Source organism: Chiloscyllium punctatum, chromosome 32 (assembly GCF_047496795.1).
Source record: "Chiloscyllium punctatum isolate Juve2018m chromosome 32, sChiPun1.3, whole genome shotgun sequence".
Lineage (NCBI taxonomy): Eukaryota > Metazoa > Chordata > Chondrichthyes > Orectolobiformes > Hemiscylliidae > Chiloscyllium > Chiloscyllium punctatum.
Genome location: NC_092770.1, coordinates 57,783,899 through 57,798,947, shown reverse-complemented (window position 1 = coordinate 57,798,947; position 15,049 = coordinate 57,783,899). Strand labels below are relative to the sequence as shown.

At 43.4% G+C, this 15,049-nt stretch overlaps 1 protein-coding gene across 1 annotated transcript in view; it reads right to left on the bottom strand.

Moving 5' to 3' along the window:
• The window catches only part of LOC140457804 (tetraspanin-33), a 41,009-nt gene extending 28,367 nt beyond the window's left edge, over positions 1-12,642 (bottom strand). Inside the window, exon 1 of the mRNA XM_072551426.1 lies at positions 12,444-12,642. Coding sequence (XP_072407527.1) covers positions 12,444-12,500 — 57 coding nt within the window. The 5' untranslated portion in view covers positions 12,501-12,642. The remainder of the gene's footprint in view (positions 1-12,443) is intronic.
• Positions 12,643-15,049: the final 2,407 nt, after the last annotated feature.

The window sequence follows — 15,049 nt, the reverse complement described above, 5'->3', positions numbered from 1 at the left end:
ATGGGTGGGTTGCGCTTCGGCGGGGCAGTGTGGACTTGCTGGGCCGAAGGGCCTGTTTCCACACTGTAAGTAATCTAAATCTAAAAAAAAATAGGGTCAGGACAGGACTGGGCTCGCCTGCACAGGCAATCTAAATCATTATGGCTTACGTACAACTCCCTGTGTACTGAGAACATAGAACACAGGACATGACAGCGCAGTACAGGCCCTTCAGCCCTCAATGTTGCACTCACCTGTGGAACCAATCTGAAGCCCATCTATCCTACACTATTCCATTTTCAACCTTACGTTTATCCAATCACCATTTAAATGCCTTAAAGTTGGTGAGTCCAATACTGTTTCAGTCTGTGCGTTCCACACCACTACTACTCTGAGTAAAGAAACTATCTCTGACATCTGTCCTATATCTATCACCCCTCAATTTAAAGCTCTGTCCCCTCGTGTGAGTCATCACCATCTGAGGAAAAAGGCTCTCACTGTCCACCCTATCCAACCTTCTGATTATCTTAAATGCCTCAAATAAGTCACCTCTCACCGTCTTCTCTCTAATGAAAACAGCCTCAGGTCCCTCAGCCTTTCCTCGTAAGGCCTTCTCTTCATACCAGGCAACATCCTGGTAAATCTTGTCTGAACCCTTTCCAAAGCTTCCACATCCTTCCTATAATGCAGTGACCAGAACTACACGCAATACTTCAAGTGCAGCCTCACCAGAGTTTTGTACAGCTGCAACATGACCTCATGGCTCCGAAACCCAATCCTTCTACCAATAAAAGTGAACACACCCATGCCCAGTTCTTCTTAACAACTCTATAAACCTGTGTGGCAACTTTCAGGGATTTATGTACATGGACACTGAGATCTCTCTGCTCATCTACACTACCAAGAATCCAATGTGAATCACCTCTCACTTTTCCACATTAAACTCCATTTGCCACCCCTCTGCCCAGCTCTGCAGCTTATCTATGTTTCTCTGTAACTTACAACATCCTTCAGCACTATCCACAACTCCATCGACCTTAGTGTCATCTGCAAATTTACTAACCCATCCTTCTACACCCTCATTTAGGTAATTTATAAAAATGAAAAACAGCTGTAGCCCCAGAACAGATCCTTGCGGTACACCACTCGTAACTGAACTCCAGGATGGACATTCCACATCAACCACCACCCTCTGCCTTCTTTCAGCCAGCCAATTTCTGATCCAAACCATCAAATCACTGACAATCCCATGCCTCTTTATTTTCTGTAACAGCCTACCATGAGAAACCTTATCAAATGCTTTACTGAAATCCATATACACATCAACTGCTTTACCCTCATTCACCTATTTGGTTACTATCTCAAAGAAGTCAATGATGTTGGTGAGGCCTGACCTACACTTTACAAAACCATGTTGACTATCCCTATTCAACTTATTCCTTTCTTGATGATGATAAATCCTATCTCTTATTGCCTTTTCCAACATTTTACCCACAACTGAAGTAAGGCTCACTGGGCTATAATTATCAGGGTGGTTTCTACTCCTCTTCTTGAATAAGGGAAGAACATTTGCTATCCTCCAGTTTTCTGGCACTATTCCTGTAGACAATGACAACATAAAGATCAAAGCCAAAGGCTCTGCAATCTCTTCCCTGGCTTCCCAGAGAATCCTTGGCTAAATTCCATCTGGCCCAGGGAATTTATCTATTTTCACACTTTACAGAATTGCTAACACCTCCTCCTTGCGAACCTCAATCCCATCTAGTCTAGTAGCCTATTTCTCAGTATTCTCCTCGACAACATTATCATTTTCCAGTGTGAATACTGATGAAAAATATTCATTTAGAACTTCTCCTATCTCCTCAGACTTCATGCATAACTTCCCACCACTGTCCTTGATTGGCCCTAATCTTTCTCTAGACATTCTTTTACTCCTGATATACCTACAGAAAGCTTTAGGGTTTTCCTTGATCCTATCCAACAACGACTTCTCATGTCCCCTCCTGGCTCTTCTTCGCTTTCTCTTTAGGTCTTTCCTGGCTAACTTTTAACTCTGAAACTCCCTGACTAATTCTACCATAAGCCTTCTTCTTCCTCTAGACAAGAGATTCAACTTCTTTAATAAACCATGGTTCCCTCACTTGACCACTTCCTCCCTGCCTGACAGGTACATACTTATCGAGGACACGCAGTAGCTGTTCCTTGAATAAGCTTCACATTTCAATTGTGCCCATCCCTGCAGTTTCCTCCCCATTCTGTACACCCTAAATCTTGCCTAATCACATCATAAATGCCATCCCCACAGCAATAGCTCTTTCCCTGCATTACATATCTATCCCTTTCCATCGCTAAAGTAAACATAACCAAATTGTGGTCACTATCACCAAAGTGCTCAATTACCTCCAAATCTAACACCTGGCTGGGTTCATTTCCCAATACCAAATCTAATGCGGCCTCGCCCCTTGTTGGCCTGTCTACATACTGTGTCAGAAAACCCTCCTGCACACATTGGACAAAAACTGATCCATCTAAAGTACTCGAGCTATAGTATTCCAGTCAATATTTGGAAAGTTAAAGTCCCCCATAACAATTACCCTGTTACTCACACTCTTATCCAGAATTATCTTTGCTATCCTTTCCTCTACATCTCTGGAACTATTCAGAGGCCTATAGAAAATTCCCAACAGGCTGACCTCTCTTTTCCTGTTTCTAACCTCAGCCCATACTACCTCAGTAGATGAGTCCTCAAATGTCATTTCTGCCACCATAATACTGTCCTTGACCAACAATGCCACACCTCCCCCTCTTTTACCAAGTCTCTGTTCTTACTGAAACATCTAATTCCCAGAACCTGCAACACCATTCCTGTCCCTGCTTTATCCATGTCTCCAAAGTGATCACAGCATTGAACTCCCAGGTACCAACTCATGCTGCACTTTCACCCATCTTATTCTGAATGCTCCTGGCGTTGAAGTAGACACACTTCAAACCAATCGCTTGCTTGCTGGTGCACTCTTGTGACCTTGAAACCTCATTTCTGACCTCACTACTCTCAATCACCTGGACACTGGAACTGCAATTTCAGTTCCCAACCCCTTGCTGAATTAGTTTAAACCCTCTCAAAGAGCATTAACAGAAGTATCCCTCCTCAGGATATTTGTACTTCTCTGGTTCAGGTGTAGACCATCCTGTTTGTAGAGGTCCCACCTGCCCCAGATGAGCCCCAATTATCCAGATATCCTGCACCATTTCTGTAGTCACATGTTCAACTGCTCTCTCTCCATATTCCTCGCCTCGCTCGTACCTGGCATGGGTAACAAACCAGAGATAACAACTCTGTTTGTTCGAGCACTAAGCTTCCACCCTAGCTCTCTGAATTTCTGCCTTAAATCACCTTCCCTTTTCCTACTATGTCGTTGGTGCCTATGTGACCACAACTTGGGGCTGCTCCCCCTCCCCCTCAAGGATCCCAAAAACACAATCCAAGCCATCACAAACCATGGCACCTAGGAGGCAACACACCAACTATGAGTCTCTTTCATTCCCACAGAACCTCCTGTCTGTCCCCCTAACTCTGGAGAAGCCCAATGACTAATGCTCTGCTCCTCTTCCCCCTCCCCTTCTAAGCAACAGGGTCAGACTCTGTGCCTAAAACCTGTACCCCATGGCTTATCCCTGGTAAGTTGTCCGCCCCAACAGTATCCAAAGCGATATACTTATTATTGAGGGGAATGGCCACAGGGGATCCCTGCACTGTCTGACTGTTCCCTTTCTGTCCCCTGACTGTTACCAATCTGCCTTTTTTCTTGTACCTGAGGTAAGACTACCTCCCTGTAACTCCTCTCAATAACCCCCTCCACCTCCCGAATGATCCAAAGTTCATCCAGTTCCAGCTCCAGTTCCCTAACGAGGTTTTCGAGGAGCTGAAGTTGAGTGCACTTCCTGCTAATGCAGTTAACAGGTGGTGACCATTACCTCCCACATTCTGTAGGAGGAACATTCAACTGTCTGAATCTCCATTCCCAATATTATAAATTTCCAAAGAGACTATTTAAAAATAAAGAATAAAAAAAAGGCCTTACCAATCTGGTGCACAGGACCTTTTTTTTGGTTAAAGGAGGAGAATGGGTGGGAGACACTATCTAAGTAGTGTTTCGGGTAACACAACCACCTGAATATAGCACTTCACTTACTCAACAGGTCCGTGTCCACTCCTACTCAATGTGTGCTCCACCTAATCATGAGGTAAGTTTTTAAATCAGTGAATCACCTTCCCCTCAACCTCGTGGTCATGCTCCCGCTCTTCCGCTACTGAAACAAAAATGGAGGGCCCCGATGCTCAAGGTAAGTATTTAAATCATTGAATCATCTTTACATCAACCCCCTGGTTGACGCTCCCACTCCTCCTGCTGCTGAATCAAAAGTACTTTCTACTTCCAAAGAGAGACAAACAAATCTGTACTTCACTGAGAAATATGCCCCTGGCAAACAAATCACCTCCAACTCAGCAAACAAGGAAGCAATCGCTTAGCATCAGAGATTTGTATTCACTAATTAAATAAAATTAGGACATTGCCCATCCCTAAACTCCCAGTCAGCTTTAGTGTCAAATTTAATTAGATATTCAGAAAAGTGAAAGAAAAATCATTTTTTTTGTCACTGATGACAAGTGGTTAGCACTGCTGCCTCACAGCACCAGGGTCCCAGGTTCGATTCCACCCTCGGGTAACTGTCTGTGTGGAGTTTGCACATTCTCCTTGTGTCTGTATGGGTTTCCTCCAGGTGCTCTGGTTTCCTCCCACAATCCAAAGATGTGCAGGTCAGGTGAATTGGCCATGCTAAATTGCCCATGGTGTTAGGTGCATTAGTCAGGATAAATATAGGGTAGGGGAATGAGTCAGAGTGGGTTACTCTTTGGAGGATTGATATGGACTTGTTGGGCTGCAGGGCCTGTTTTCATACTGTAGGAATTTAATCTTATCCAATCTAACATACAGCACAGAAACAGAACCTTTGGTCCTACTTGTCCATGCCAACCAAGTTTCCCAAACTAAACTAGTCCCCACCTGCCTGTATTTGGCCCATATCCTTCTAAACCCTTCCTATTCATGTACCTGTCAAATGTCTTTTAAATATTGTCACTGTACCTTGTTATGGACTAGGCCAGATCCCCTTCAAACTATTTTAAGAAGGTAGCCCAGACTCTAACTTTTCCTATTTTAAAGGCAGATGTGAGGTGGATATTCCAGGTGTGATGCAGTTGGACAAACCACTCGGCTTTAAGCAAGACAGAGTATATTTAAACACTACAGTTGAAACATGAACAAAAAAAAGGGAATTTAGAATACCCTAACTATTGGAAAACTCAACTGATTGATACAGCAACTTAACTAAGGAGCTATTCCAATTCATGCCACATCCCATAAACACATCCTGTGACAAAAGGTAAATTCAAACACAGGTTCTTACAGGCAGGAGAAATTTCAGGGAGAGAAACCAATCAAGAATCACCTTGGGGTGGCACGGTGGCTCAGTGGTTAGCACTGCTGCCTCACAGCACCAGGGTCCTAGGTTTGATTCCAGCCTCAGGCGACTGTCTGTGTAGAGTTTGCACATTCTCCTTGTGTCTGCGTGAGTTTTCTCCGGGTGTTCCAGTTTCCTCCCACAGTCCAAAGATGTGCAGGTCAGGCGAATTGGCCTTGCTAAGTTGCCCATAGTGTTAGGTGCATTAGCCAGAGGGAAACAGGTCTGGGTGGATTACTCTTTGGAGGGTCAGTGTGGACTGGTTGGGCTGAAGGGCCTGTTTTCACACTGTAGGGAATCTAATCTAGTCTGCGGAATCATGGAATCGTTTTGCACTGTAGCAGCTTCTACCACAGAAACCAACAACTTTACTGCTACAACTAAACCAATCTAAAAAAAAACCTGAACTGGGAGGGTGGGCCACTCCCCTGCCATTGTTAAAGTAGACATTTCCAGACATTTTGGCACCTCTGCCTTTACTACCTCTCTTGAAAAAACCCAAGGAGAAAATAACCTTTTTAAAGTGACAGCATCATTACAACCTGCATCAACTACTTCCTCTACCAGTTTAATCCACATATAAACCACCCTCTGTGTGAAAAAGCTGCCCCTCAGGTCCTTTTAAATTTTTCTCCTCTCACTTTAAAAATATACCCCCAATTTTTGAACTCAGCCACCCTTGGGAAAATACTTTTGATAGTCATCTTATTTATTCCCCACATGATTTTACTAACCTTTAGAAGGTCTCCCCTCAACCTCCTATGCTCCAGTGAAAAAAGTACCAGCTTATATACCTCTCCTTATAACTCAAAGGCTCCATCCCCAGCAACATTCTTGTCAATCTTTTTCTGCACCCTCTCTAAATTAGTAATATCCCGTCTATAAAGGTTGACCAGAACTGGACACAGTACTTCAAAAGTGGCCTCACCAGTGTCCTGTACAACCTCAACATGATGTCCCAACTCAATGGTCTGAGTGATGAAGGCAAATGTGCTAAACAACTAAGTTTTTAATTTATTAGACACACGTAACTTTTTTCTTCATTGCTCTATTCTGTAATTAAGGGTTATATCTAAGGTGGTGTTGTATGTGGCAATTTGTAAACTTTTTACTGTACTCATTTGAGTGCATGTGGCAATAAAGCTAATTCAATTCATCTCAATTCAATAAATGAAGGATTGGAAATAAAATAAAACACGATGAAGCTAATTGCTTTTAAAACAATTTGACAGAACAATAAATGCTGATGTAAAGGTGATGCATGGAAGTTTAGTCAAGGTTAGCTACGATAGTACAGGAATATCACTCCGCAATTTCTATCTGTCAATGTTTTGGTGTGACCTCCAAAACATAGCACTTTGGAACAAAGAGACACTATTGTAACTGCATGCGAATGGGAAACATTTAGAACAAGCAGCTTTCTTACCCAAGTAAAGAGATAAGTGAGCAAGATACCAAGCAAGATTGCTTCAATTCTTTTACAAGGCAAAAGCAACAGCAGAGTTTCTCATTGTGAAAAAATGGAAATCATGAACAACAACACCGAACCTTGCTTTTACAGCAGCTTTTTACTTAGTAACAACTGTGAAAAACACTTCATAGGAGTGATATCATGAGAAATCTGACACTGAGGTACCTAATGAGATACGAGGACAGGCATGAAATATATGGACAAAAAGAGTTTGGGACTAAGAAATAATGATGAAAAGAATGCAGAGAAACTAAGAGGTTTAGAGACCAAATTCCAGAGATTAGGACCAAAGCAGCTTCAGTCACAGGCACCAAATTGATAATCATAGAATGCCTACAGTGTAGAAGCAGGCTATTTGGTCCATCGAGTCCACACTAACTCGTCAAAATGCAGCCCACCAAGACCCGCCCCACTACTTTATCTCTGTAACTGCATTTCCCAAGGCTAACCCACCTAGCCTGCACATCGCTGGACACTATGGATGTGTATATGGTGTATGTATATATAGGCCCTTGACTTTTGCCAGATGCCAATGGCCATGGATGTGGGGTGCACATGGCCAGTGCCCACAGAGTATGCCGTGAGACATTGGTACTCAGTGTTCAACATTAAGGCCATTTGGAGTGAGCTGAAGTCACCAGGTGCCTGCTCTCATTCCTGTGTTGAGTTCTGTTACTGTCTCGATTGATTTGACTTATTATTGACAAATGTCACAAGATACAGTGAAAGTATTGTTTTGCATGCTAACCAGACAAATCATACCTTACATAAGTACATTAGGATAATAGAATGTGTTACAGCTACAGAGAAGTTGCAGAGAAAGATCAAATCTAATATATGAGAAGTCCGTTTATAAGTCTGATAACAGCAAAGAAGAAGTTGTTATTTAAGCTGTTGGCACATATTTTCCTCTTGTATATTTTCTCCCAAATGGAAATGGCTAGAAGAGAGTAAAATTGGGCTGGGAGGGATCTTTGATTATGTTGGCTGCTTTTCTGAGGCAGCTGGAAGTATAGACAGAGTCGATGTAAGGAAGACTGGTTTGCCTGATGGACTGGGCTGTGTTCACAACTCTCTGTAACTTCTTGCAGTCTTGGGGAGCAGCTGCCATACCAAACAACGGGATAAGATGCGTTCTATGGTGCATTTATATAAATTGGTAAGAATCATTGTGGACATGCTGAATTTCCTTAGCCTCTGAGGAAGGATAGATGTTAGTCTGCATCCTTGACTGTAGCATCAATGTAGATTAACCAGGATACATCATTGGTGATATTTACTCCTAGCAACTTGAAGCTCTCGATTATCTGTACTTCAGCACCATTGATACAGACAGAGGGCTGTTTGGTGTGGTAGCAAGGTGAATATTAATGAGGCCAGTGGAGACTTCAAGAAAGCACTAACAAACAATAATCTCCCTCAATCATCACTGCCTTGTGAGAATCTCGCCACAGCACCTCCACAAACATGGAGTGAGCTGCTCCCGATGTTGAGATGGGTCTGATTCTGTTACAAACCTGACCAAATCGCTCAGGCCCTTATAAGATTTCATCCAATCCGTTTGCTGAATGTTAAGAGTGGAAATAAGCAAGGGCAGTTTGAGAGCTCTTTAAGGGAATGGTGTGTTTAACATTGCCAAAGGCTCCAAGGGCTTGAAGGAGCAAGTGGACTCTGTGATTATTGCTGTTTCTGCACTGTGATAGCACTGGAAGACTGATTCTCTTCTGCAACTAACAGATAGACAACTGGAAGAGGAAAGTAGAGTTTATAATCCAGAAATCCTTTCAATTAAAAACACATCAGTCAGTTACACTAATGACACTGCCATGCATTCATACATAGTTTACAGACTTCATTGCCAACTCAAAGGCTTGCCATGACATATCTCTGTCTTCTTCAGAAACTCCACACAGAGCCAAGAGCCAATTACAAGATCCTTAGGCTGTAACATTGACAGGGCTCCCATCAACAAGCAATCATAACAAAACCATGCTGTGATACATCCAGATACGATGCTTTCTATCGCGCATCAATAAAATTGGTAAGAGTCACTGTGGATATGCCGAACTTCCTTAGCCTCCTGAGGAAGTAGAGGCGGTGGTGCTTTCTTGATTGTAGCATTGATGTGGATGGAACAGGACAGATAGTTGGTGATATTTAGTCCAAGGAACTTGAAGCACTCGACCGTCTCCACCTCAGCCCTATTGATACAGACAGGCGCCTGTTTTGTGAGGTGGAAAGCTGAATATGAGGATCTCGCCACAGCACCTGTCAAAATCATGGAGTGAGCTCCTGCCGATATTGAGATGGGTCTGATTCTGTTACAAACCTCACCACTTCGCTCAGGCCCCTATAAGATTCCACCCAATGTCTTTGCTGAACATTCTGCAGTTAGATTGTTAAGAGTGGAAATAAGCAAGGGCAGTTTGACTGAACTGACAGCTCTTTAATATAATAGTGTGTTTGACAGGGCCCTGGAGGAGGAAGTGGACTCTGTGCTTACTGCAGATTCTATACTCTGATTGCAGTGGAAGACTGTGACAGGCAACTGGAAGACGAAAGTAGAGTTTATAATCCAGAAATCCTCCTAATTAAAAACACATCAGTCAGTTACACTAATGACACTGCCATGCATTCATACATGGTTTACAGATTTCATCGTCAGCTCAAAGGCTTGCCATGACATATCTTGGTATTCTTCAGAAACTCTCTGCAGAGCCAAGAGCTAACCACAAGCCCCCTAGGGTGTAACATTGGCAGGGCCCCATCAGCAAGCAATCATTACAAAACAATGTCTTGCAAATAGGTTGCATACTTAACTTAGTAACAAGCCCCAAAATGCTTCACAGGAGCATTCTCAGTGAACATTCTGCAGTTAGATCGTTAAGACTGGAAATAAGCAAGGGCAGTTTGAATTAACTGAAGCTCTTTAATGTAATAGTGTGTTTAACATTGCCAAGGGCTGCAGGGCCTTGGGGGATGAAGTGGACTCTGTGCTTACTGCTGTCTCTGCACTGTGATTGCAGTAGAAGAGTGATACCCTTCTGCAAGTGACTGACAGGCAACGGAAGGGGAAATTAGCGTTTATAATCCAGAAATCTTCCTAATTTAAAACACATCAGTCAGTTACACTAATGACACTGCCATGCATTCATACATGGTTTCCAGACTTCATTGCCAACTCAAAGGCTTGCCATGACATATCTCTGTCTTCTTCAGAAACTCCACACAGAGCCAAGAGCCAACCATAAGATCTCTAGATTGTAACATTGGCAGGGCCCCATCAGCAAGCAATCATAACAAAACAATGGCTTGCAAATAGACAACATCCTTAGCTTAGTAACAAGCCCCAAAGTGCTTCACAGGAGCATTCTCTGGAGCAACCTAAAAGATCGTGAGGCAGAGGAGCAGAAAGGAACAAGATTGGATCCCTGGCAGCTGAAGGCTGACTGAGGAGCTATGTAATTTTGGAACGTTGAAGAGGCCAGGCTCAGAGGAGTATTGTGCTTTGGGTGGGCACAGTGCCAGATAGGGACAAGAGCACTGAGGGATTTGAACAGAAGGATGAGAATTTTCAAATGGAGGCATTGCCAGAACAGGAGCCAATGTAGATCAGCAAGCATAGGCATGGTGGGAGCTTTGATATGGAGGCAGCAGAGTTGCAAATGAATTGAGTTTGTGGCAAGATCAGTCAGTATTCTATCGCCAATCCACAAAGTGTGGTGCAGAGTAATGCTAATGACTAAGAGCATCAGCTCTGACTGGTCATATACTGGGAGAAGTAGTCTGTACCAAATCAGCCAAAATTGAACATTGCCCAACTTTTGATGTTGACTTTGAGTTCAACAAGAGTTTTCATCCTAAATGGTTGTTCCCACCACAATAAGGGTCATGATTTGAAGATGCCGGTGTTGGACTGGGGGAGGACAAAGTTAAAAATCACACAACACCAGGTTATAGTCCAACAGGTTTAATTGGAAGCACACTAGCTTTCGAAGAGATGCTCCTTCATCAGGTGGTAATGGAGGGCTCAATCCTAACACAGAATTTATAGCAAAAATTTACAGTGTGATGTAACTGAAATTATACATTGAAAAATTGATTGTCTGTTAAGCCTTTCATCTGTTAGAATACAGTGATTCTTTCATGTGACCCTTTTTTATTAAAAAGTTGCATTCTCGGGTTAGCTGTTAACAATGGTGATAGCTAGACAATATGTTGAAGGTGTTAGCGCCCTGTGTTCTCTGTCTAGGCCATGCTGTTTAGATTGATTCTCATCTAAAAAGTGAGATAATGAAATTTTACAGTAATTCATACAGTTTTTGAGCTCAGAGGTCTACATGAATGCATGCAGTTTTTGAGCAAAGTATAATGTAACTCTGCAAGTACAAATTAAGACACTCTACACTCACTACACACACACACACACACACACACACACACACACGAATTTATGTAAAACTCCGTTATCTCACTTCTTAGATTAGAAACAATCTAAACATCATGGCCTAGACAGAGAACACAGGGGGCTAACACCTTCAACATATTGTCTAGCTATCACCATTGTTAACAGCTAACCCGAGAATGCAACTTTTTAATAAAAAAAGGTTTTGTGATTTACACATGAAAGAAGTGAAACTATCACTGTATTCTAACAGATGAAAGGCTCACACTATAAATGTTTGCTATAAATTCTGTGTGTTAGGATTGAGCCCTCCACTACCACCTGATGAAGGAGCGTCTGTCCGAAAGCTAGTGTGCTTCCAATTAAACCTGTTGGACTATAACCTGGTGTTGTGTGATTTTTAACTTTAACCACAATAAGGAGTATTGAAGAGCCATATGAGAACCACTGTGCTCTCCTGTTGTAATGTGAGCCCCTCAGTGGGCTGTGAAATTGCTGAGGCTGAAATGGTAATGGGCACTGTCAGAAAATGCGCGTCATTGGCCCTGTCAATAAAGTAGTCTGATCTTAACCCACTCAGCTACTGGCCACACCAGGCACAAATTCAAACTCCTGTTATGGGCAGAGATTGGAAGCATCACAATTAAGTTTGACCCTGACTTCACTGAACCTCAGCTTAGTTTCCAAACTGCCTAGAACTCTTTCGTTGACCACCAGGAGATTGATGACAGTCCGGTGGACTCACACCCAATTCTGGAGCACCCGGCTGGCAGTGCAGGTTCAATTCTCACTGAGGTTTTGATTGATCTCATCACCTCACTCTGTTGTGATATTATGGCACAATGCGTGATCAGAAACCCTAATGGGACTGCAACAGGGGGCAACAATAGGGAAACTATGCTGGAATCCTGCTCCAATCACTCCAAATAGTTATTGTGTGATGTCCCCAAGTTCAAATAGCAAGCCCTCATTCACCTCTTAGGTTGGGTGTGAAGAATGGCCAAGGACGCAAAGGAAAAAGTGGTGGAGTTAAAGGAAAAGAAGGAAAAAAGAGAGCTCACTCACCCATAAGATGTAGCAGAATGCAAACAGTATCCATTTGATTATGCAGCTTATCCTCATCTCTTGATGGCCACTGATCGTCAATAACTGCAGCCGGAGAGTTCTGCTGTGGGTTTCTGTTCTATTCAGTGCAGGTAGCTCAGAAACAATAATCTGTCCTGAGGCTGGAGAATATGCTTGTTCAGTGTACCAACAGGAGGTGTCAATCAGCAACAGCCCACGACACCTCCTCAGCACAAAACAATGAACTCAAAGTAGGAAGAGGGAATGGCATTTGTTTACCCACGTAGTTTGACCTTTTACAAATCAACTCTCACTGGCTGAGTTGGATTGTGAAATGTCAGTAGCAAGCCTCAATGTTTGTCAGTTCCTGCATTCCTGGTTACTAAGAACAGCAGGTCTGGATTTGCTAAACTTCAATAAAACACACAAGCCACAGAGTAGCTGCCCCTGTGAATGGCGGTGTGTGTGTGTGTGCGCGTATGTGGATGGTGTGTGTGTGGATGGTGTGTGTGTGTGTGGATGGTGTGTGGGTGTATGGTGTGTGTGTGTGTGGATGGTGTGTGGGTGTATGGTGTGTGTGTGGGTGTATGGTGTGTGTGTGTGGTGTGTGTGTGTGGATGGTGTGTGTGTGGATGGTGTGTGTGTGTGTATGGTGTGTGTGTGTGTGTGTGGTGTGTGTGTGTGTGTGTGTGGATGGTGTGTGTGTGTGTGGATGGTGTGTGTGGTATGTGTGTGTGAATGGTGTGTGTGTGTGTGGATGGTGTGTGTGTGGATGGTGTGTGTGTGTGTATGGTGTGTGTGTGTGTGTGTGGATGGTGTGTGTGTGGATGGTGTGTGTGTGTGTATGGTGTGTGTGTGTGTGTGGATGGTGTGTGTGTGGATGGTGTGTGTGTGTGTATGGTGTGTGTGTGTGTGTGTGTGTGTGTGTGTGTGGATGGTGTGTGTGTGGATGGTGTGTGTGTGTGTGTATGGTGTGTGTGTGGATGGTGTGTGTGTGTGTGTATGGTGTGTGTGTGTGTGTATGGTGTGTGTGTGTGTGTATGGTGTGTGTGTGTGTGTGGATGGTGTGTGTGTGGATGGTGTGTGTGTGTGTGTGTATATGGTGTGTGTGTGTGTGTGTGTGTGTATATGGTGTGTGTATGGTGTGTGTGTGTGTGTGGATGGTGTGTGTGTGGATTGTGTGTGTGTGTGTGTGTATGGTGTGTGTGTGTGTGTGTGTGTGTGTGTGGATGGTGTGTGTGTATGTGTGTGTGTATGGTGTGTGTGTGTGTGTGTGTGTATGGTGTGTGTGTGTGTGGATGGTGTGTGTGTGTGTGTATATGGTGTGTGTGTGTGTGTATATGGTGTGTGTGTATGGTGTGTGTGTGTGTGTGTGTATGGTGTGTGTGTGTGTATCATACTTTTCACCAATTTTGATATCTGCAGGGTACCTCCTGGAGGGTCACAAACATTTCCAATAGTTTGCCTTCCATGGACCGAGACCTCAGCAAATGAGGAGACGATTGTCTGCCTCTGGGAATTTGAATTTACTGAATGGTAGGACACTCTGACAATGCAGACAGACTGGCTGCAGGGAAGAGACACTGGAGATGTGAAAGATCGAAGAATTTATTCACAAGCAGAAGACTGAACAGTCTCAGCACCTAGGGACTCGAGCTGACATGGTCTTCAGAATGTTTGCTCAGTTGGCCATGTCTTGGCGAGGGGCCTCAGCAGAGCTGGACAACAGCTGCAGTGGTCCTTATGGGAACCCAGGAGATGTTAGCGAGTGACCAGTGCTGGATTCTCCAGCCCGAGAGGATACAGTTGCACTTTGGCCAGGGCAGAGTGGCCCAGTGGGCTGATTAACACAAAGTTTGGGTGTTAGTTGAGGGAGAATGCGTGTTGTTTCATATAAGAGGTCAATATACCTCATTCCAGTTATGCCACGGCTAACCTATCGCTCCTACTAATCTGGTGTACCATTTACATTTGACCAATGAACCCATCCAATCTTTCTGTCCAAAGTGAAGCATATTTTTAAGTCCACTATCCCTAGCACAGCTGTTAGTGATGGACAATAAGGATGGCCCAGAGAGGAAGTGGGGGACTGGTTACTAATCCAGAACTCCAGGATAATGATCCCACCAGGCAGATGGTGACATTTGAAATCAAATAAAAGCTGGCCCTTATAGCCACCATCAATTATTATAAAAACCCACTAGTTCACTAACCTCCTTTAAGGAAGAAAATCTGCCATCCTTACACATAACTCCAGGCATACAACAATATGATTGATGCTGAAATTAGGGAGGGGTAATAAATGTTAGCTCAGCTGGCAACTCATGAATAAAGTACCATAAAAGATAGTGACATCCACATTCTGTCAAAGAATAAGTTTTAAAACAAATTTATATAATAATACAATTTGCTGCAGACAGATTATAAATAGCCTTCAAACAGATTGGAGCAGGAGAACATTGTCAATCAGGAACGCTTGTTGTGAGTCTAGATTAGAGTGGTGTTCTAGATTAGAGCACCACTCTAATCTAGACTCTGATTTCCAGCATCTGCAGTCCTCACTTTTGCCTAATGCTTGTTGTGAGCCCATGATTATTTTTGTAACC